The sequence below is a fragment of the Poromitra crassiceps genome (assembly GCF_964638095.1).
Source record: "Poromitra crassiceps genome assembly, chromosome: 1".
Taxonomy (NCBI): Eukaryota; Metazoa; Chordata; class Actinopteri; order Beryciformes; family Melamphaidae; genus Poromitra; species Poromitra crassiceps.
The window spans coordinates 38960768-38985767 of record NC_139623.1 but is presented as its reverse complement, the minus strand read 5'-3'; the positions used below and the strand labels follow the sequence as shown (position 1 = coordinate 38985767).

At 44.1% G+C, this 25000-nt stretch overlaps 1 protein-coding gene across 1 annotated transcript in view; it reads right to left on the bottom strand.

Annotated features, from left to right (window-relative positions):
* The window catches only part of rapgef6 (Rap guanine nucleotide exchange factor (GEF) 6), a gene marked incomplete at its 5' end in the record, with an annotated part of 403897 nt that overhangs the window by 83045 nt on the left and 295852 nt on the right, over nucleotides 1–25000 (bottom strand). Inside the window, 7 exon segments of the mRNA XM_083643176.1 lie at nucleotides 9341–9584; nucleotides 9990–10098; nucleotides 11173–11376; nucleotides 11640–11747; nucleotides 14982–15146; nucleotides 22038–22190; nucleotides 24318–24476. Of these exon segments, the coding sequence (XP_083499302.1) occupies nucleotides 9341–9584; nucleotides 9990–10098; nucleotides 11173–11376; nucleotides 11640–11747; nucleotides 14982–15146; nucleotides 22038–22190; nucleotides 24318–24476 (1142 nt within the window).

Sequence of the window (25000 nt, the reverse complement as noted above, 5' to 3'; positions counted from 1 at the left end):
AGCTTTTTAATACATCTGTGTGTGTGTGTATGTGTGTGTGTGTGTGTGTGTGTTAGCATCTAGGTCTCCGTTTTTGTGTGTGTGTCCAGCATTTGGGCAAAAAGTGAGCCATCTCTCTAGAGTAAACTAGACCTGAGAGAGAGGTACCATCCCTACCTGGCTTTACAAAGGTGTGTGTGTGTGGGGGGGTCCATACAGCATAGGATTGGGATATTTTCTGTGACAATATGATATTGATACATGAAGCCAAGTATCGTGGTATTTTATGATATAAATTGTTGGGTGCACGTAACATTTATGATTTATGACAGGTTTGGTTAGTCCGTCTGCTTGACAATCCCATTTTGCTGTGAGATGAAGTGAGATGAAGAGACTGGAAACTTTATCTAATTAGATAAAACAGATGGTGGCAAAGTTTTCTCTTTGCAGTTGAATAAATGTTATAAGTTGTTACTATTGTTAAAATCGCAATACTGTACTATCGTGACTTAAGTATGCTGATATTATCGTATCGTGGGGGGGCCTTGGTGATTCCCACCCCCTACCCGCTCAGCGATACGCAAACATCAACCTTTTCATGAACTGCCTGGTTAGTGGGGCTGGCCATTCCTCTGGGACAAACCCATAGACAGTTTAGAAGAGAGGCTATAGCCTGCCTTCAAATGACCATCTCTCTCTAATGGACATCCTATTGGTTTACATTGGCCACTTTTTCCATCTGCACCATGCTGCTCAACCAGAAATACGTCAAATAACAGAAGCAAGACATTCTCAAAATTCTGTTTCTTTGTGACCTGGATGTAGCAATTATCAACTGATATAAAAATGCCACACACAGCACTTTTAATATGTGGATATGAGCGCGTTGTGTGTGCGTAACAGAGCGTCTGAGACAGAGTTTGTCTTGTCCTGCCTGCATCCTCATATGTAGCCTCCCTCTAGGTGTGTCTCTGTACTGTATGTACTGAGGCTGGCACAGGGCTTCCTCTAACACAGCTGAGTGCTGTAGTCTTCCAGTCGCCAGTCGATACGTACTGCAGCACCAGCCCAGAAGGAGAAAGAAACAGAGGAGAGAAAAGATGGAAAAAGAGGGAGATGGAAGGAGAATAAAGACAGAAGAAAAGATAAAGGAAGAGTGAGGGATTGCAAAAAGTAAATAAAAAAGGGTAATGGAGAAATGTAGCCCTATTGAGAGGAACACAGCCTAGCACAGAGCTTGCCATCTGTTGATTTGCATTGTAAGGCTAATAATGTTCTCGCTTAGTAACAAATTATGGAACGTCAAGATGGCGACATAAATCACATGTGATGATGGCGACGAGTGCAGGTGACAGTGAAAAATGCACTTAGCCGCACATACAGTATGGGATTGACTATCATAAGCAGGCTTGTATTTTACACCATGCATATAATATTATGGCCTGTTTTAAAAAGCAATTCAGTGTTGAGCTGTACAATCATTAACTCATTGAGTGCCAGCCACTTTTGGAGAACGGACGCTCCCAGTGCCAGAGTTTCAGAGCTTTTTTCAGTGATTTCTCGAGGCCCACAGAATATTGTGTGATATTACCATGTAAACAATGAACACGCAAAAAGAACGATGAGACTCTTTTCTATCATCAGCAAAAACAGGTTTATTGATATCATTTTCCGTTCTTTAGTTATCAGCCGGAGAAGATAGCTTGATTTAACAAAAAAGAGCAGTTTTGTTCTAGAAGCTGAGATAATGGCCCTTTTGTGAAATTAAACATTTCAAACACATCACTGACTCTGAAGCTAATTTTCTGATGTAGTCACACCTCAAAAATAATTTCCTTCAATAAAACAGTGAAGGCCAGGGAATTTTGTTTGGCAGAATAATATTTTTAGCTGCAACCAGCAGCGCTGGCCCCTGCGTGCGCTGCTGGTTGCAGCTTCTTTGCTTTCTTGATTTGCTGCTGGTGGGCATCGGATATTCTGGCTTGCGTTTGCCAACCCTGTCCTGCTGCCTGGGTCTGTCTGGGTCAGTGTTGTGTGCTGCTCTGCGTGCCCCCCCCCCCCCCCCGCCCCGCCCCGCCCCGCCTCAACTGCACACTCCTCCTGTATGGGAGGTGGCTCTCTGCTGAATTTGCTCTGCACTGTGAAGGGTGCGCGACATTCAGCTTTTTTACAGCCTTCCGCGTGTGCTTGTCACCGGCTCCTATGCTTCCAGTTGAGAATAATAACTCCACGGCTGATCATGCGAATGGCCTGGGCTGTTGCAGCGGACATGGAGGAGCTCAATTGTGGGAGCAGATTGGCTGCTGCGGGCACATCTAACGTTAAAACGCTTCATGCATATCGATGCATACGGATGCGATGCGATTTCCGTTTCCCCAACGACTTATTCTCTGTTTTTCTCTGCCTTTCTGTTAACCTGGAGAGCACTGTCGCCACCTAAGGGTTCTGTAAAATAGGTTATAGACCTCCAATAGCTACAATAGTTGTACAGGAAATGCGGAAGGCTTTGATCGACGTCCCACCGTCAAAAAACGCATTGGACGTCGAAAGACGTCCGTGGCACTCTACGTCACTATTTAATTGGACGTCGAAAGACGTCCATGGCACTCAATGAGTTAAAGAATGGTTCAGTAATTCATTAATTATATTGTGATTGCACAAAATATGGTATAGACAACATATCGTGCATAGTACTGTATATATTTCTCTAGCTTCTAAGTCTATGTGCCTATCGGAATTCATCTGATGTATTTTACTTGTCATTTGTTGATGTTTTCCACAGCATGATTCCATCCCTACATTTGGTCGAAGACTGTAATAGAAACATAGCGGCAACTAAAAATATATAATTGGAGAGTTTGGATATGAGGAGGAGTGGAGGGACCACCTTGACTCTGCAGAAAAGGGGAGCGTTTTGCATGTTGAAATCTACTGATACAGTCCTCTGGTCATGTTGCTGAAGGTTGGTGGTGCTAGTGAGCGCTCTGTGTGATACAGTCCTCTGGTCATGTTGCTGAAGGTTGGTGGTGCTAGTGAGCGCTCTGTGTGATACAGTCCTCTGGTCATGTTGCTGAAGGTTGGTGGTGCTAGTGAGTGCTCTGTGTGATACAGTCCTCCGGTCATGTTGCTGAAGGTTGGTGGTGCTAGTGAGCGTTCTGTGTGATACAGTCCTCTGGTCATGTTGCTGAAGGTTGGTGGTGCTAGTGAGCGCTGTGCTCTGTGTGATACAGTCCTCTGGTCATGTTGCTGAAGGTTGGTGGTGCTAGTGAGCGTTCTGTGTGATACAGTCCTCCGGTCATGTTGCTGAAGGTTGGTGGTGCTAGTGAGTGTTCTGTGTGATACAGTCCTCTGGTCATGTTGCTGAAGGTTGGTGGTGCTAGTGAGCGTTCTGTGTGATACAGTCCTCTGGTCATGTTGCTGAAGGTTGGTGGTGCTAGTGAGCGCTCTGTGTGATACAGTCCTCTGGTCATGTTGCTGAAGGTTGGTGGTGCTAGTGAACGCTCTGTGTGATACAGTCCTCTGGTCATGTTGCTGAAGGTTGGTGGTGCTAGTGAGCGTTCTGTGTGATACAGTCCTCTGGTCATGTTGCTGAAGGTTGGTGGTGCTAGTGAGCGTTCTGTGTGATACAGTCCTCTGGTCATGTTGCTGAAGGTTGGTGGTGCTAGTGAGCGCTCTGTGTGATACAGTCCTCTGGTCATGTTGCTGAAGTTTGGTGGTGCTAGTGACTGCTCTGTGTGATACAGTCCTCTGGTCATGTTGCTGAAGGTTGGTGGTGCTAGTGAGCGTTCTGTGTGATACAGTCCTCTGGTCATGTTGCTGAAGGTTGGTGGTGCTAGTGAGCGCTCTGCTCTGTGTGATACAGTCCTCTGGTCATGTTGCTGAAGGTTGGTGGTGCTAGTGAGCGTTCTGTGTGATACAGTCCTCTGGTCATGTTGCTGAAGGTTGGTGGTGCTAGTGAGCGTTCTGTGTGATACAGTCCTCTGGTCATGTTGCTGAAGGTTGGTGGTGCTAGTGAGCGTTCTGTGTGATACAGTCCTCTGGTCATGTTGCTGAAGGTTGGTGGTGCTAGTGAGCGCTTTGTGTGATACAGTCCTCTGGTCATGTTGCTGAAGGTTGGTGGTGCTAGTGAGCGCTCTGTGTGATACAGTCCTCTGGTCATGTTGCTGAAGGTTGGTGGTGCTAGTGAGCGCTCTGTGTGATACAGTCCTCTGGTCATGTTGCTGAAGGTTGGTGGTGCTAGTGAGCGTTCTGTGTGATACAGTCCTCTGGTCATGTTGCTGAAGGTTGGTGGTGCTAGTGAGCGTTCTGTGTGATACAGTCCTCTGGTCATGTTGCTGAAGGTTGGTGGTGCTAGTGAGCGCTCTGTGTGATACAGTCCTCTGGTCATGTTGCTGAAGGTTGGTGGTGCTAGTGAGCGCTCTGTGTGATACAGTCCTCTGGTCATGTTGCTGAAGGTTGGTGGTGCTAGTGAGCGTTCTGTGTGATACAGTCCTCTGGTCATGTTGCTGAAGGTTGGTGGTGCTAGTGAGCGTTCTGTGTGATACAGTCCTCTGGTCATGTTGCTGAAGGTTGGTGGTGCTAGTGAGCGCTCTGTGTGATACAGTCCTCTGGTCATGTTGCTGAAGGTTGGTGGTGCTAGTGACTGCTCTGTGTGATACAGTCCTCTGGTCATGTTGCTGAAGGTTGGTGGTGCTAGTGAGCGCTCTGTGTGATACAGTCCTCTGGTCATGTTGCTGAAGGTTGGTGGTGCTAGTGAGCGCTCTGTGTGATACAGTCCTCTGGTCATGTTGCTGAAGGTTGGTGGTGCTAGTGAGCGCTCTGTGTGATACAGTCCTCTGGTCATGTTGCTGAAGGTTGGTGGTGCTAGTGAGCGCTCTGTGTGGCTGCCTGCCTGCTGTGTGTTTGTCTGCGATGGAAACTGCATGGGATGGCTGGAGGATGGGGAGTTGCACAAGAGGTCTTACCCAAACAGGCCCCTGAAGCAGCGGAGACAGACGGGAGAGAGACCACATTTAAAAGCATGAGAAAACAGCAGCAGACAGACAACACAGACACACATCGACAGAATATACAGTAGCCAAAGAAGAATACAGAGAATTAGACGAAAATATGTAAGTAACAAAACTCCAACACAGATTCAAATATAGCAAGTGACAGGAGGGGAACGGATAAGTGAGGAAATCCACCTTGTGCACAACCAAAGAAATCCACCTGAGATGATCTGTCAGTACTGTAGCAGTAAATACCTCAGGATGACATCATTGACTGCGGTAGTGGTTTTCCATGCTGCAGCAGACTTCTCCCTTACTTACACTTTCCAAGGCACACAGTTACAGTATCGACGGTGTGCCTCGGAACAAGAACAGACATACAAGAACAGATACAAAGCTGCTTCACTTTGACCTTCTCTTGTATAGAAATACCACATTTCTTTAAGCTTGGCGGGTGGATGAGGTTGAGGTGAATCAATAGATTTTTTTATGCGGGTCTCTGGCTGGGTAGTGTAGAGGTAAAAGCACACTCCACCGTGGAGACCCGGGTTCAATTCCCGAGTACCTCCGGCTTGGTCAGACGTTCCTACATAGCGTTCCTTCATAGACGAAAGTTCGAATTTTCTCAACATTTCCTCTCCGACGTGCAGCAACAGCAGCACTAGAAATGAGCAGGCAGTAAAATATCAGACTTGGACAATGGCTAAGTAAGGGTGCTGTCGTGCTGGGTGATGTAGAATGGAATTATCCATTCTTCTCCTGCTTAACCAGCACCTCTCTATTGAGCCAAAAATAGACAACATCACTGGGGTTCAACAATAATTATTCTGGATTACTGCCCGATACGCGCCAAAGGTTTAGCACATCAAATGAATCACGCAGAGGTTGAGAAAATGGAAGTGCATCAGGGGACATCAGGTTATTGTCATCGCACTAAATCACCTCCATTTCTGTCTGAGACAAACTAACTGGAGGCTAATTCCTCTGTCTATTGCTTTCCAATCTGGGGAATTGTAAATCAACTGGGGTGGTCAATATGTTGTGTGTGCAAAGACATACACTCAGGCACACGCATCTTAATTTGGCAGAAAAATGAGTCCGTCGCCTATTGCAAAGTGCCTTCTTATACTTTGTCAGACTGTCCTTGTCATATAAAATCCATGCCTGAAACAGAGCGCAATGTCGGCCAAGAAAAGAGAGAAGAGTGGATTTGTGTGCGTAAAAGCCAGGTAAGAGCAGGCAGAGTTGAAATATTTAAACAAGGTAACTTGGCAGACATTTAAGAAGGACGCTAAAGCATTCAAAGATGTAGCGTTTCGGTGAGAGAGAGCGAGAGAGGGCGACCGTCCATAGTTCGATTCTTGGGACAGCCAATATGTCCTTGGGCATGACAGTGAGCAGATACGTGCTTTGGCAAAATGTGAGCTTGTCCCAGAGAGGATGAGGGACAAAAACGGGGCGAGGGAAGGGTTTAAAACAGTACTTTGTTATTGTGTTAAATCATACTCTGTCTTAACAGCCTGGACATATGCGTACACACAGGACATCCAGAAGACACAACTCCTTATAAACCACTGGGGATGTTTATGCATCTACACTGCCTCACCTCAATTTTGCATCCTACGACAGGCCCGATTGACCCGTATCACTCCACCTCATCTCCGGTCCTTTTAATCAGTCGTCAATTTCCTTTTATGAATCAAAGAGCGGTTTTGAACGGTGGCGACCGGGCAAAATAAAAGTGCTGTGAAAGGCCTCTCGTTTGGTTGATAAACGGAGCGACGCGACGAGTCTTTGGAAGCCGCGCGCCGCGTCGGCTCAATGGCTGTGTGATAGTGCATGGCATTATGAGACAGAGCGCATTCACTTTTCATGCATACTGTGTGGCTCTGTGGACACAATCGCCACAGAGCTGGAAGCTGATGGAGGGGAGAGAGAGATGCAGTGTACTTGAGTGAGTGAGTGTGTGTGTGTGTGTGTGTGTGTGTGTGTGTGTGTGTGTGTGTGTGTGTGTGTGTGTGTGTGTGTGTGTGTGTGTGTGTTTACAGTACGTGAGAGCCATGCCAACAGTTAGCTCTGTAATTAACAGGGCCAGAAGCGCATCTTCTCTCGCTGGTGCTGACACAATATGGCGTATAATGAGGCCCGGGGAAGCATGAAATGATGAAATGAAATCAAGTCTGTAATAGCACGTTATGGGCGGAATATTGAATGTGAGCCTCTATCTGCACAATTACTTTCAATGGCTGCAGATGCTGCGAGTACAACGGGCGGTTTACGGACGATGATGGTAATGATGATGTTGCATTGTAGGTTTTCGGAAATCTGGCTGACACTTATCCACCACAGTAACTTACGATGAGTGCAAGCGCAGAATGAGCATACATAAACTAAACAAACCAAAAGTAAGCAAGTGCCCAGGCAAAGTTATTTTATTTTATTTTAAATATATATATATATATATATATATATATATATATATATACACTGTGTATATATATATATATATTACGTCATTTGGCAGATGCTTTTATCCAAAGCGACTTACAATAAACACATTTTTGTCAGCAATAGAGCAATCAACTATGCAACACAGTCTATGACAGCTACAACTTCTGAAGGAGTAGTGGTAAAGTTTTTTTTGAGAGAGAGAGAGAAAGATGCTAGTTCAAGAAGGGCCCAGATCGAGCCTGAAAAGGTGTGTCTTTAGTCTTTTCCGAAGGATTGGCAGTGATTCGGCCGTCCTGACCGAAGGTGGACATAGGTATACATAGGTATACATAGCACCATTGAGGTGCCAGGGACGAGAAGAGTCGCGAACGGGATGAGCGACTTTTGAGCCCCCGTAGCGCAGGAAGGGCGAGGCGTCCTGCACTGGTGGAGGAGCGGAGGGAACGGTGAGAGATTTGTATGTATATATGTATAAATATATGTATATGTATGTATACAGTATACACTGTATGTATATATATGTATATATATATATATATATATATATATATATATATATATATATATTAAATATATTTATTTTATTTAATAAAGTTTATATACTTTTTTCCTTTCTTCCTCCAATGTGTGAAAGTATCTTTTTGAGTTTGAACTTTTTTCCTTATTCAAGTTTTGCTTTATGTGAAGCCCTGTGTGGGACTGAGGTTACAATCGTGTCTCAATAAAAAACTACAATAAAAACACAAGAACACATATCACATAGACCACAACCAGTGAGTACCAGACAACAAACAACAAATACCAGCCTCAAGAGCAGACCTGGGCACCTGGCGGCCCCCTGTGTGGCCCATGCTGGAATTGAAAAAATAAATATATATATATATTTTTTTACAGTGTACCTGAACGCAACATGCAAGATACCCGCTGAATAAGTGTCCAAATGTTCATGTCATTCTGGCCAATACTCCACTTCTGTTATAACATTTCAGTCTGGAATATGGAATATGTTTCAATCATCTTTATGACTAAAAGGCTAAAAGCAATCTCATGTGTAAGAAATTACTGTTCTACATAAGTACAAATTTTAATAATTAACTCATTGGTTTTGGATTTATTTAGCTTCAAGAGTGCATTTTTATTCGTGTGACCCTCAACATAGGCTTTGAGAATCCCGGGCCACTTACTGATACTTACTGTATGCTTAAATTAACCCACTCATATTCTGGTTTATTTCAAGAAAAACATTTTGGCTAGTGAAAATTCTAAATGGCTGGTAACTTTAAAATCTAGCAGCCATATTGGCAGGTGGTTAAAAAAGTTAATTTCAAGCCCTGCAGGGAGAGCAGGTGGTGACATAGGAGTGAGTGAGAAAAGGATCAAATATTGGTGGTTAAGACTGAATAATGACATCACAAGTGTTAATTTAAAACTAGTTATTCCTCTAAACCTGTCTTCAAATGCCCAAAATTTTTCACGCAGGTGCCGTTCGGTCCCCAGCCCTTTTTTGGCCCTCTGCATCATCAAAGTTGCCCATCCCTGGGTTACGGCATGATAATATTTGTTCGGCCCTCGGCAACAATCTGGGTTTCTCATGTGGCCGCCCATGAAAAATGCTCAAGAGCCATTGCAAACAAGGGAATAGAAATAATTCAAAGATAAAAAATAAAAAAGATCTGCGATTTTATATCAAGAGAAAGACTGTTCCAGTTTCGGGTAAAAGACACCAAATGCACAGTCCCCTTACTTATGAGACTGGGATATGTGTATACCTGAATGGTTTACTGAAACACACCTATACCTCAATAACATTGATGGCCATAAGCTCAAATCTGCCTCTCTAAATCGTTTTGGTGGCCATGAAACTGCAATCTGCCTATCTCTGAAGACCTGTGGTAGCAGTATTCCTCATACCCTCTCACCTGAATGGTTTGGGTGGCAGGATGCTGAAGCGCGTCTTCTCCAGCATCTTCCTGATCTTGTTGCGTCCTCCTGACACCGTGTTGGCCTTCATCTTCCTGGTGCTCTTGTGGTCGGTGGGGAACTCCATGTCTCCGGGCAGGTCGGGGATGGAGAAGCGGTTGCCTTTCTTCTCCTGGATCTTTGGGATGTGTGGACCGCCGTTCTTCTTCTCGTGCACGATCCTGCTCAGGAGCTCTTTGAAGACTGGAAGGTGGAAGGAGGAGAGGAGAGAGAGGATTGGTTAGTCTCTGTCGCAAAGTTACATTTCTCTTACAGGCAGTGATTGAATGGATGAACTTGAAATCACTTTGGCTGAACTCAACACACACTGATTTTCTTTTTTCCTTTCTTTCCTTTCTTTTTTATTTGTGTGTGTGTGTGTGTGTGTGTGTGTGTGTGTGTGTGTGTGTGTGTGTGTGTGTGTGTGTGTATGTGTGTGTCTGTGTGTGTGTGTGTGTGTGTGTGTGTGTGTGTGTGTGTGTGTGAGTAGATAGATGTTTTCATGGAATTGTGTTGCTTGGGAAGACTTCGGAACTTAGCTTACTGTAGGTCCTGTCAGTTATTGTTCTAGCAAACACATACTGTGTGCATATTGACGAAATATCTCACCAAATATGTTAGTTTTGACAGTGAGGGAGAGGTGTGTGTTATTCCTCAGGATGTCCACAGCTTTGGAGTAGGAGATGTTCTCAAAGTTCTGACCATTGATCTCCATTATCTGAAACAAGAGGAGATCACAAAACTATAACAGAACTGAATGAGAAGATAAATGCTACCTAATCGCCACTTGCCAGCGAGCTATGTTGTTAACTCACTAAAACGACAACATGTTAGTAATCGCAGAACAGGGAGAACGCCACGAATGGGGTCCAACAACACAAGAGTGTTTCTGTTATTTTTATGATGTTTTGTCAATGTGTCTACTGTGTCTAATGACCATAGAAACATCTTGTTCACCAAACAAACACTTTTGGATATTGGACCTTCCTACCCAAAGTAAATGTTATTTGTTTCACTGTGCACCTGTGTAAGGTGGAATGACAATACAATTGAATTGCAATTAAACAGAATTAAAATGGACAATCTTGGCTACTTGGCAATTCCTGCTACAGGATCTCAACAATGAGTCAAGAACACAGTTTTAATCTTGGCCAGAGAAAATAAAAGCCTCTTGCACGGACGGTGTTACCACGGCCACATTTTGTTGACTCAGTTTATCCTCACTGTCACATCAGCACCTGAGAAGAAGACTGCTGATGTGGAGTCCACTGGTCAGGTCATGTGACGATATGAGCTAAAACCTCAAAGTGGTCCAAGTGCATGACTATTCTGAATATGACACAACTGCACATGACTAGCATTAGCATTCATCTTCCTGGACTTAAATTGATGTTTACAATGTGACTTTTTTCCAACTGAAGTCCAAGGCAATTTTTCATCATCTACTGTATGGGCAATCCAACTTGTAAGGTTTCACACCACTACTATTATATCGAGACAAAGCAACTATATCATATCATATCATATAATATTGTAACATTGTAACAGTAAAATTGCAACAGTTTATTGTATGGTATTACAATTTGTCACAATAAATGCAAGAGATACGAGGCCCAGCTGAGCAGTCTTTCTCAATCAAAACAAATGTATTTTGTCAGAAAGGTTTTATTCGAAGTTGTATAAATAAATGGAAGCAAACATGAGGATGCTAGATTAAGATAATGTTAACTAGCTCCCCAGTTACGACACAAGTTCCTATATGATATCAGTGTGGTACCACATGTCCTCTCACCTGATCTCCCCGTTTGAGTCCTGCCTCTGCGGCTTTGCTCCCCTCCTCCACCGACTCCACGAAGATGCCGAAGCCCCTCTCACTGCCGCCCTGCAGGCTGAAGTATAGCGGTGACTCCCTGGACGCCTTCTGCAGAGTGATCTGCCTCCACTTGGCCTTGGCTGCACACGCTATGTTCAACAGCCGCAAGTGACCCTTCATTTTCTGGAGTGAGAAAAGGAGTGAGAAAAGTGAGAGTCAGAAAAGCAGACGGATGAGCACGAGGAGCGCTGCATTGAAAATGTTTTTTGTTCAAAAGTGTGCTATGTAGGTTTGGGAAGAAAAACAACTTGGAGAGCAATCGCTTGCGAATGCTTAGAACTGGATTCAAATGTTCTGTTGAAGAAGGGTGCAATGCAAAGCAAGAACTGAACTAAAACTAAACTACAGTACACTGTAAAACAACTCGTGCACGAATTTGATCTTACTGTGGCTTCTAGAAGTTTCTCAAAGTCCTCCAGGAAGCGCGTCATGGCCGGGTCGCCCTCAAAGTCGTTGAAGTGGTTGTTGACCCACAGCAGCACTATTCTCGTCACCTGGACACACAATGAGAGCTTTATTCAGGGTAGACACACGTCACACGTCTTTATATGCAGTTCCCCTCAATGTTTCACTTCAATTCTGCAGTTCTTCTTCAAAGACCTTGCACTATGTGGGAGTACAAGTGGCTTTGATGAGAGCGTTGAGGAAAGTACTCGGTTAGTAATAGTTATGGAAGCAGTTCTTCAAAGACCTTGCACTATGTAAGAATACACGTCACTTTGATGAGATTTGAGGAAGGTGAATGTGTTCTAGCGGTTGGCGGGTCATGTATGATACTTTTGTAGCCTGGTAAAACTATACTGATCATGTGAACTCACGTTTCCTTCTGTGGATCAGTCTGACCTCCAGACCGTCCACAGCCATTTCAGTGGGTGGGGCTACTTGCCTTGGCAGACTACTTTTCAGCCAATCAGCGTGGCCAAATCCAATACAGATCCACTCGGTAGAACGTCGAAAACATTTTTTTCCCCCTGCCGAGAAACTCCATTGCTGCATACTGTTGTTCTTGTTTAATTGTTGTTATTGTCTATTTCTGCAATAACGGCACTTATGGCTGTGTTTGTTTACTCTACTAACGTCAACATTACGGCACGTTGCTTCGGGAGCCGGCATACTGTTTGGCCGGCGGGCGTCCCAGATTGGCCGGTTACGTTGTCAACTGCGAGGCAGGTACCTGATTGGCCCGTGCACGTTGTAAATTCTGGAAATCGCTAGGGGCGGGCTGAAGGCCAGACTGACTGCAGAAGGAAACAGAATGTGAGTTCACATGATCAGTATGGTTTACAGTACCAAGCAAATACTTTCCATCCCTGTGAAGAAATTCCCCCAAGACATTAAGATTGGGGCTGGGTATTGGCAAGGACCTCATGCTACCATACGTATCACGATACATGGCTCACGATACAATTGTCAAACGACAGCAGTAGCGAGCACACTCCAAAATAAAGTAAATCAAGGTGCAGGGCCAAGGTAGAAACGTAACAGGGAGAAAAGGCCAGCACTCTAGAATGTCATTTATGTGTTTAATAAGGTTTAGTACAGCAGCAAACAACGTACGCTTTTCAGCAGGTAGCCTTCAGCAGCGTTGTGCTGAGTCAGGCGGAAATGGCGTATAAATACAATCAAACCGGAACTACATTCAATAATCCAATCAGTTAGCAGGTATGCATACACAGATAACGGGGGCAGACTGGGACCATAATTCAGGCCGGGCATTAGATACCATGCAGGCCAGGCCAACACACGCGGACACACATGCCGGCGACCAAAGGTCGGCACCGAAAAATTCGGGCCGTTTGAAGCAAGATTTGGTGAATATAATGCTAATGTGATGTTACATGTTACCTATTTGTTCACTAATAGAATTCAACATTGCCTAGATAACTGCAAGTATAATATGAAGACGTAAAAACAAAAACATGCCTCTGTACAAAAGCTTTCCACACTGTCTCTTTCATGTCGCTCTGCATCTCTCTCTCTTTCCACACTCTCTCGCTCTCATGTCACTCATACCGCTTTCAGACAGACACGGTTCTGGTTCTGGCTCTGGCTCGTTCTGGAGTCTCAGAACCTTGGTGCTTTCTGGCGAACCAGCCCATGTTCACACCAGTTTAAGCGGAACCAAAGTGGGAGGACATTATTCGGGAGTCCTTCTTCAGTTTTTTAAGTTTATTAATTATTTGGTCTGGCGTTCGAGTGAACCCAGCCATGGCCATCTCTTCCGCAAGTTCGGCATACGACTTGCTCTTTCTTGTACTGCTTTCTAGCTTTTCTTGAGATTCGGTAGATGCCCAAATCGCCACTAAACATTTGGTTTCCTCAGGAGACCACTGCAAATTATTTTTCTCCATTTTTCTGTCACTGCCTTCTTCTCCTTCCTGCTCGTTTTCACAGCCTAGAATGAGACACGCCCACTGATGATGTCACGGTTCCCAAGGAAAAACCAACTAAATTTTGGTTCCGCTGAGAACCAACTTTTCAGGTTCCAAACCAATTATTTTTTCGGTCTGAACGCGCCGGCCGGTTCAACTTAGGGTTCTGGAACCAGAACCGGAACCGGCACGGAGCCCTGCCGGTGCGAAAGCCCTATCAGTATCTCTCTCTCTTTCCATACTCTCAATTCTCAACAGGTTTGGCTCGCCTTTAACGGGGCCAAAGATGATGAGGCCGAGTGACAACCCCATAGAAGACTATTGACAGCACAAGACTAATGTTAGGCTAAATCAGTGATGTACTATGGGAGTGTCTGGCCCTGACAAATCTCTGTTAGGCTCAAAGACAGCTGAGCCAGCTCAACTCTTATCGATCGCCAGCTGAGCGGCACACACATGCATTTCCACCAGGACGCATAAACACAAACAATCACACACGAGACAATAAGAGCACATAGAACCACACATTGTAAACTGAGTATACAAAACACAGACACACACACACACACACACTCCCACCGCAGTATACATACTCATAAGCTTATTCTGCACACACACGCACACAGACACGCACACACACACACACACACACACACACACACACACACACACACACACACACACACACACACACACACACACACACACACACACACACACACACACACACACACACACACACAAAGCATTTACCCAGTCCAGGCCACTCAATCCATATGACCTTTCTTGTCCACTCTCACCTCAACTCTCACATACATACACACACACCTTCTTGATGTGCACACCCACACACACTTTCACATCCACGTGCACAAACCTCACGCTCCACTTCCGCAGCCACAGAGATGAACTCGTGCATGCACTCACCCACACACACACTCAGACACACACACACACACACACACACACACACACACACACACACACACACACACACACACACACACGCACGCACGCACGCACGCACGCACGCACGCACTCTCACCCACACACACTCAGACACACACCCACGCACAGGTCTTTCCTGGCTCAGAATGGGTCTTTGGGAGGTGACTACGCACGGCAGTAAGCATGATCAGTCCAATCATGCAGTTAGTGTATAGAGTTATCCTGAACACAAATCTATCAATCTCTGTCAGAGATTATGGAGTAATGTGTTTTCACAGCACCCCAAGTTTCAAACAACGTACTGTACAAATGTGACTTTAACTTTGAAGGGGGGGGTGGGGGGGTGGCTAAAACCTCTTTAAAGGTCGCCAAAAATGCCTCTCTGCAGGAAAAACCCTGAACACTCACTGTGTCTCGGAGGTTGTCGACTTTGAACCAGTCCAGCAGCTTCTTGCCGACCTCCATGGGACTGGACAGGAAGGTCCTGTAGGTCAGCAGGAAGTCCTCGATGTAGGTGGGGTCCACCACCGATGGCTCCTCCACCAGGTGCAGGATCAGACGCTCCGGGGTGCCCTAGGGTGTCAAACATACAGTACATGTATGTTAGGGATGGGCAATGAATTTCGAATTTTCGAATCATCGTTTTTATTATCAAGATCGACTTTTATTATCGAAAGTCGAAGATCGTTTATTGACAATCTGGTCTTAAAGCAGCTACGAGCAAGATTTTCGATTGTTATTAAACAGTCTAAATGTAATATTGATGCATCACATCTTACCTATAATAGTAGCTGAGACCAAAGCCGTGTGAATCGGAGATCGCTCTCTTGATGATTATAGAGCCTTGATTATAGAGCCTTGATTATAGAGTCTTCCGGCGGGCGGGATAGACCAGCAAGTGAAACGAAACGGTTTACGGCAGCTGCCTGCCTTCAACCGTTTCGCTCTGCCTAGCAACAGACCATAAACAAGGAGAACGCCATGCTCACTACATCCAGGGGCTTGCTACTCTTGCGAACATCTCTCGTTATATTCTAACAGTTTGTTTGGAAGTTATTTTGTTATTTTGTGGTTATGGCCGAAGTGGCTGCCGCAAACCGTTTCATTTCACTTCCTGATCTGCCCCGGCCGCAGACAACACCAGGTCAAACACACCTTAACGTTATGAGTGCGGCCGTTTTTGATTAACATTAAGTCCATGATCAAGTCTAGCATTTCGGTATATATTCTGTGTGTGAAAAGGATGTTATGCTAGCATTATTAGCACAGATGGCTATGTAAAAGGCTATTTACAGTCCATGGTCAAACGTTAGCAGTGACCACCAACAACTTCATTCACTCACCGAAAAAAAGTGGAAACCACCTTTCTTTGAGGTACGGTTAATACAACCAACTGCATCGCAAGAAGGCATGTTTACTGTCCAATATTGACAAAAAGACCGCAAGACCACAAACGCGACCGCCAGGTCAGCCTAACGTTAGCATAGCAACAGCACAGCAAACAGTCTGGGCTGTGGCCGCTCAGCAGAGCAGCGCCCCTCACTCACTTGGACACCCCCTTAATTATGCATAACTTTAAACCCTTATCAAATGTAAACGGGCGAGTTATAACATATATTTCCCCCCCACACATGTTATGAAAAGGTGAAATTAGCTATATAGACCAAAACCGTGATAAGGCCCATGCTGTAAATATGTTTAATTACAGGTAGAAAGTTGGGCATTTAAACAGGAACAACGGGACTCCTGAGCCCTGCCTCAAGTGGCCATTTGAGGAATTACAGCTTAAACAAACACTTCCGCAACTTCAAGGGAAAGTGGGAGGGGTTGGGGCTTGGGATAAACACACAACACACACACACACACACACACACACACACACACACACACACACACACACACACACACACACAACACATGGAAGTAAGGCAGCAGGGAAACACAGCACACACAAACACACATAGACATACTGTAGATACCCACAATCACACAATACACACACACACACACACACACACACACACACACACAGAGACAAGCATTGACACACACGCACACATACATACAGACAAGCAAGGATGTGCACAAGCACACGCGCACATACATATTTGAATAAATTATGTCCACATTAATCATAAAAGTGACAAGGAGTCAAGGACATCAACTAGAAAGATGCAGATATCAAATGGAGCAGTCAGCCACCCATCAACAAGCACGCACACACGCACGCACACACACACACACACACACACACACACACACACACACACACACACACACGCATACACACTCACACACACACACGCATACACACTCACACACACACACTCACACACACACACACAAACACACAAACACACACACACACATACGCATACACACACACCATACCTGCCAACATTGGGCTGTTAAAAAGAGGGAGATTTGGGGTATCGGTGAATGGCTTATCCTCAATGTAACCCCAATACCACCACCACCCCCCTACACCACAAATTAATAGAATAAATACAAGGATGTACTTTTTTAGTCTTAAATTCATAACTCACAGTAAAATAAATACCGCTAATGATAAAATAAACATACATGTACAAAAGATGTGATCAGAAGTGAGCATCTAAAATTTACATCACAAAAATTATCAAGTGCAAACATTGAGAGTGTCAGTAGATATGGAATATGGTAGAAGTTCGCCTCTGTGCTTCCACGGCTTGTTTGTCTTTGGTGTCAATGTTAAGCATGTTTGCTAACGTCATTTTCCCCACCGTGTTCTATGGTGGGGAACATAGGCTACATAGCTTGCAAAACGACATAGTTCAACATAGGTTTTAGCTTGCAAAACATAGCTTGCAAAACGCATGGTGTTTGCTAATGTGGCATGCAGCTGCCTAGCCTAAGCTAACAGTGATTATGACATGGGTTATGTCAACATTATGATGGTTGTTGATGGACTGTGAATATCGGACAGGTCCTTTCAGAATGATGTGTTCATCATCTGGTAGATTGTGCAATATTTAGCCAATCCATCCCGAGTTCAGGTCATTTTGACCCTCTATGAGAGACCTGTAGTTGGCATTCTGTTGCTCATCACAAGCCAGGCGATTAATAAAATACTCTTGAATACCTATAAAAAACACAAATTTGTATTTTTTTTATTTTTACTAATGTAATTGGTGTGCAATGATTACATGCAACTTGATTGTTTATTCTAGCTAGCTAGTTACAGTAACGTTAACATTAGCATGTTTACACAATAACGTCACTTGAAATGCGGCAATAACGTCACTTGAAATGCGGCTCGTTAAGTGGTCTTTTTTCCGCTATTTACAATTTGAATAATTACTATCCCCATCCATAATAAGATAGTACCTTCATCAGTAACTGGGGGCCACTGTCTCACGTCATCAATCCAGCTCATGACGCTGTCATTTATTTGGCATAGCGTTACTGCAGTCTGCAACAGCCATCAGCACAGTCTACCTGCCACCGCAGTAATGGCGGCGTCACTAGATGGCGGACTACACAAATTGGCTGGTGGATTCGTGTATAGGAACCCCCCTCACCAAAAACATGCAATATCCTGGCGCTGAAGTAGTGCCTCCTCTGGTCGTTCGGGATCCTCCCACGTGCTATGTCCTACCGGTGAAGCTTCCCGTCAGGTGAAAAGAAGCGGCTGGCTACTGCCCATGTCTCGGAGGAAGCATGGATCCAGTTTCGGCTCTCCCCAGATCGGCAGAGGGTGGAGCAGCAACCAGGATAAATAAATTCAAATTAGCACTAATGGGGGATAAAAATGGGATAACAAATCTGGAAAAAAAATAAACGGGAAGGTCTCGCACTGAAATTTGGCAGTGCAACTCTACTTCTTGGGACATGTACGACTGCGGTCCTCCACCGAGAGCTTGAGCGAGTGCAGTGACGCAGTTATGCACCGTGCGTCACTCGTCACTGCCTCTGGGTTGGGTTGCCAGTAGTCTCGCTGGCCAGCCTCCCCTCCCTTCCGGGAGAGGAGTCTGGCGGCACGGAAGCAGGCTGCTGGCATAAGCCCTCCCCTGCTCTACAGCTGCTCTCCCATTGGAAGCATCGATTTCAGACGCGGCTGGATTTCCACTCCCCGCTTAAGAAGCTCTGTCATTGGCTCCGACCATGTCAATCAGAGTGGCTTCCGCTCCCTCCTCTCTGTGTGTCGTTGTAAATAGTCCCCTGCCGCCGCAGTGAAAACAACAACGCTAACTAGCTGGCAAGCTAACGGCAGAAATTTACAAGTTGGTTTGTTGGAAACTATTTTCCAAGGGCACTGCCGCTAAGCGTCGCCCATCGCAATTCCATAATGGTGGCCAGCGCCGCCAGACTCCTCTCCCGGAAGGGAAGGGAGGCTGGCAAGCGAGACTAGGTTGTCAGGTACCATGACACATATCCTACAAATTAGGAGATTAGCGGGAGAAATGAACTAATCAGGAGCACAGCAGGAGAAAACTCGGGAGACTCCCGCATAAATCGGGACTGTTTGACACACACAAATGCAAACTGCACTTTTGTTACTAAGGTATTAAAATACCTTAAATAAAAATAAAAAGTGTTGGCAGAAGCAGTTTCGACACCTGACTAGGGGTGTTAAGGAAGTTACGTGTTACTGTTGGTGGAAAAACCACCTGAAACCACCTATATAATAGGGCTGGGTATCGCCATTTCCCGATTTGATACGATTCCGATACACAAGATCCCAATTCGTTTCAATGCGATTTCCAGTTCGATATGATTCGATATCGTACAATACAAATTTTGCTTGGATAGGAAAGCGATTCTCAATGAAAGAATGCTGTAAATTGTACAAGGAACCCTCTAACCTGGTGCATTATTAAAAATGTCACAGATGTTTACGAGATCTCGTTGCGCTAAGAACCAAACCACGCGAGCCTAACGGGGTTAAAGCTTCAAGCATCCATGAGAAAAGGCATTATATTAAAAGATCGATAGGGGGATTTATGAATCGATATCAGTTCTTCAAAAGAATATCGATTCGATATCGATATATCGATTTTTTTTTTAACCCAGTCCTATTAGTAATGAAGTTGATAGGATTGTAGACTATTTACACAGAAAATGAGGCTGCAATAGTTCATACTCCTTTGCTTACTCCTAATGAGGCCACACAGTGTCCACGGAACATAAAACACTTCTGTTTTCACTGAGATCTCTGATTGCCTAACAGCAGAGGTTGCTGGGGGAAACGATTCATGTGACAGGGAATAGAAACTAGAAAAGGCATCCGTTTTCATCTGACACAAAAAGAACAAAGCCAAAAACAGAAGCAGAAATGCTAACACTTGTGAATTGACTCATGTCCACTGGACGTGTTTCGGAGTCGGCAGGCTTCCTTGGAGCAGCAGCCAGGAGAATTATTCAGGCCCATTATCCGATCAATACCTGGCTGCCTCTGGAGGCCCGGGAAGAGGATGGAAAGGCCTTGGAGCGAGCACGCGGCCGTGTAACGTACAAGCTAATTCACTGGCCAACACTAATAGTGCTTACGGTGCCTCTAAACCATCAACTGAGAACACCGTGCAAAGGCATCGATGTTTCTGTAAGATACGCGAGGACATGTTCAATTTATAATGAGGCGATTTTCAAATCAATCCAAGGCATTTCAGTGTATTTAGTGCTTAATGATTAAAAACAAAAAACAAAAAAAACAAACATTTTAGTTATTCCAGTTATGTTGAGCTCTGGGTGGAGTTAGGTTTATTCACTTATTAGCAATTGAGCTTGACCCCAACCTTGAAGATCAAACCTCCCCAGTGATCAAGGGCCAAATCTATTGCTTGAATCCAAGTTATTTAACAAAAGTCAAACTTCACTTCTCTTCCATCCAGCGGTGACTCCATCCAATCTACCGGGGCTAAACTCATCATTTTGTAATGATAACTGAAAATACAGTAATAATGTACATGATTGATTCCTGTAGGGTAATTATCTTCACCTGCTCCCTCCAGGTAGATCAGAGGACAGAGTGAGATACAGAACATCACCTACTGTATGAGACTAGAGGGGGTTCTTGCTCACACTTTAGGGCAGATGCTTTCTGACATGGGGGATCAAACTGGGCTGGTCTGGTCAAAAGGCGGTCTCTCTAACCATTAGGACACCATGCTGCCACTCATTGCTTTTCCCTTCAAACCTATTGTAACAAGGAGCAGCATGTGCCAGAGATGCTCACAAGTCATTTTTTGCAAGTTCAAGGCAAGTCTCAAGTCTTTGGTCACAAGTCCAAGTCAAGTCTGAAGTCTTTGAGGGGCAAGTCCAAGTCAAGTCTGAAGTCCCTATGGATGAGCGTTCCCTCATCTGCTAGATGCCATCCAGTCTGCTTAGAACACTGCATAACTAAAACTAAGGAATTCAAAGCATGTACTGTATTATCCTAATTCCTTATCTATTAGAATACAGTAGCAGCAATGATTAGAGATGACATTAGACATGTCCTTAATGTTAATGCACCAAAAAATATACATATCTTTTCCAAAAAATTTGAATATCATGGAAAAGTTAGTTTTTTCCCATAATTCCTTTCAAAAAGTGAAACTTTCATAGATGATAGATTAGATTAATTACACACAAAGTAAAGTATTTCAAGTATTTATTTGTTTAACTTTGCATAAGTCTGGCTTCCAGCTCATAAAACCCCCCAAAACAGTATTTCAAGAAATTAAATATCACATAAAACCAATCAAAAACCAGTATTTTCAAAACAGAAATGTCGATCTTCTGAAAAGTTATGTTCATGCCTGCACTCAATACTTGGTCGGGAATCCTTTTGCTTTAAATACTGCCTTGATGCCATGATATTTCCATGATATTCAAATTTTTTGGAAAGGATCTGTATATAAATTAAAGAAAAATAAAGATTGTTCACAAGTCCCAAACCCAAAAAATTCTTTTTTGAGGACAAGTCTCAAGTCAAGTCTCAAGTCACTGTGTGTGTGACTTAAGTGCGACTCAAGTCCAAGTCCCCATCTCTGGCATGTGCTGACACTATGTGCTACTGATGGGAAGGGAATGGCATCCCAGTTCATCCCTCTCAAAACACTTCCCATTTTGGACTCAAGTTATCCTCCCACTACCCCGTTGTTCCCATGACACTCACTGCATGCTCTCTGATCTAATAAAGCAGAAATAACTTACACATTTCATTATCATTAGCTGAAATATAAAAGTACAAAAGTCCATGCACAAATCTGGATGGCCATGGAGAGAACCGGCCTATTTTGGCACTGTGCCTTTCTCACTTATTATCTTGGATGGCTTTAAAACATCCCTCTTCTACCCACGCACTTTCATAACAATGTATATACAGGAGAGGTACAAACTCAGTCAAGCTCAAGGTCAGCCAATTTTCGTTATGTCCTTCCAGTTTGGAATTTCTTCAAAATTATTTTATGAAAGGATCACAGACACCGTCGTCGCCCTCACCTTGATGACGATGTGGCCCTTCCTGGTGCCGCTGCGGTCGAGCTCGCGGTGCTCCTTCACCATCACGATCTCGCCCTCCTCCTCCACCTTGTGCGTGTTCTTCTCCACGTGGTTGAGGATGCGCCAGTAGTCCTCCTGGGCGATGCAGACGAACTGGTCGAGGACGACATGGGGACAGCGGGTGAACTTGTAGTAGAGGAAGACGTTACTCTGAACCATGGCCGGGTGCTCCAACAGCAGCATCGACCGAGCCATGGGGGCAGGGAGAGAGAGGCATGGAGGGACGGGCGGACGAACGGAGGAAGGTCCGACCACGCTCTCTTTCCCTCCCGAACTAAAATCCCATTAAATCCCAGGAAATTGCGATTCTGCGATCGCAATAATTAATGCAAATTCAACCAATCTCCTCATTATTTGCAGGGGCTTGCAATTTTTCAAAATTCCCGCGATTCTCTCTAAAAATGGCAAAACAGATTCCTCAACTTGCAATTTTTGACAGTTCCTGCAATTTTACAGCAAAAACAAAAATCACATAAAACTTCAGAAATTCCATTGCAATATTTGAGAAAAGCTGCTGCAATTCTTTATCGCAACAATCACAAAAAAACTCAATGAGCCAACTGGCAAAAGTATCCTTCACTACAGTACAGAGCTACACTGATTCCCCATAATGTTGCAGGGAACAGAATGTGCCGTGACTCTCCGGCCGTCCGTGCTCCTCTACTTGTCCGCAGCACCGTCACTTGTGATGCTTCCCTTCACTAAATCACCACTTTCTTGGTTCGCCTCGCCTCGCCAAGCTAGCTCTGTAACTTCCTGTGTGTCTGTCTGCAGATAGGAAATGATGTGTATGGTGGAGGAACTGGGCAGTTTGGAGCCTGAGAGAGGGGCTGTAACCACCAGTAGCTGCTTTTACAACTGCTAGATCTATATTAAGACTGGCTTCCTCTTAAGCGCTGACTAAGAACCAAACGTGAGACAAAAGAGACGCTGCTAAAAGGATGTTATCAGACAATCTGAGAAAAACACTGCTCCATGGCAACACGTACACTGGACCTGGGAACCGGCATCCATGATGCCATATTTTTGAAGGAATAACAAAAATTATGCCATTGTGATTCTCCAAGGAGATGAAGAAGTCTAAATTCAGAGGTGCAATGATGTGTGTGGTTGCAAACAACCACTAGATGTGGTTTTTGTGTATTGTTTTTGTGTATCTTGAGGTGTCATATAATCCCGTATGGGATGGGCCACAAAGTGGCATGACACGAAAATAAAATATTCATACATCATTCACTAGAGCTGCAATGATTAGTCGATTAATCTATTAGTCGATCATCAGAAAATTAATCACAAACCTTGTTTTTAAATAATTGATTAATCGTTTAGACTAATTTTTAAGAAAAAAACAACAATTCTTTCGTTTCAGCTTCTTAAAGGAGGAAAAGGAAATTATTAATTACCGTATTAAGGAATTTTGGTATTTTTCAACCTGGACTCTATTTTCATATTTCTTTATGTATAACTAAGTAATGTGAACAGAAATCAGTTGGCAGCTGCTTTTCCCACATGCCCTTACTGCACTACAGTAAATGAGCTTGTTTTTACCACTGACAGGATCAGATGATTCCAAAGCGATAGTTGTTTAATCTTTCATGTGGGCTTGTATGAAGTACTTGTGTAGAATGCAGCCAGCGAGGTCCCAGTTTGGAGAAATGGAGACTGGATGGAGAAAAAAGTAGTGCTGCTGCACCTACTGCAGTAGGGGCATGTGGGAAAAGTGGCTGCCAACTGAAGCGATCTTGGTTAATACTGCACTAATTTCAAAGATTTCGGTTCGCATTACTTCAAATGTGAATAATTTCTGGTTTCTTTAATCTTCATGACAGTAAACTGATTATCTTTTGGCAGTGGACTGTTGGTCAGGAGAACAAAAGAAGAAGTTTGAGGATGTCATCTTGGACTTTCTGGAAAAAGTGATCGATTTTCACCATTTTGTGACATTTTATAGACCAAATAGTCAAAACGACTAATTGATTAGTCGAGAAAATAATCAACAGTTTAATTGATAATGAAAATTATTGTTAGTTGCAGCCCTAACAACCTCCATAATATACATTTCAGAAAACATTTCAGATTTTTCTATTATATTTTCTGTAAGTTTTTCAAATGGATCATCATCACTCTCTCTTAAGCAGAATAACGAAACGCTGCCACACACTCCTAGCTTCGCTAACAAACGCATCGAGGGCGATGCAAGTACTTGTCTCTCTTCCTCACCTGGCAGTCGTCCCCCTTGGTGCGAACCTCTCCGCTCATGAACTGTTTGTCCAGTGTGGGAGAGATGCCGAAGCTGTTCCCCATGCAAAGAGTCTCCACTCTTCCCTCGGGGTGGCTGATCTCCACTGCCCCGTTCAGGATCACATACCACAGGTCCAGCTGTGGGTGGTGGGCGCACAGAGATGACATCATCAAACATATGTCATATACCTATTTGACATTCTCTTTTTGGTTTCAATATCTTCTACTACCTTTACTACTGCTGCCGTTTTACACACCCTGTTAAAGTCTGTATTACAGACTTTATTAATACTTTCATGCATGTATTTGCACTTAATATCTTATACTGTTGAAATTAATTTCATAATATTAGGAGCACAAAACATACAACACGTTCAACCGGGCACACAAATACGCCATTATCAAACACATAGCAGTGGAATCACATAATTAAGGTCAGACCAGGGATAGGCGCAGAGAAATGACAGAATCAAAAGGTTTTACTCACACACACAAAAGCACAATTAAACATCACACTAGGATTTTAGCATCGCCCGATGCATGGTCTACATACAGAGACAGTCTCAGAGCAGAGTTATAAATTAGAATAAAACATAGGTATAAAATTATCATCAATATCTGTAGTATGATCCATGGAAGCATAATGCAAGCTACAACTGCTA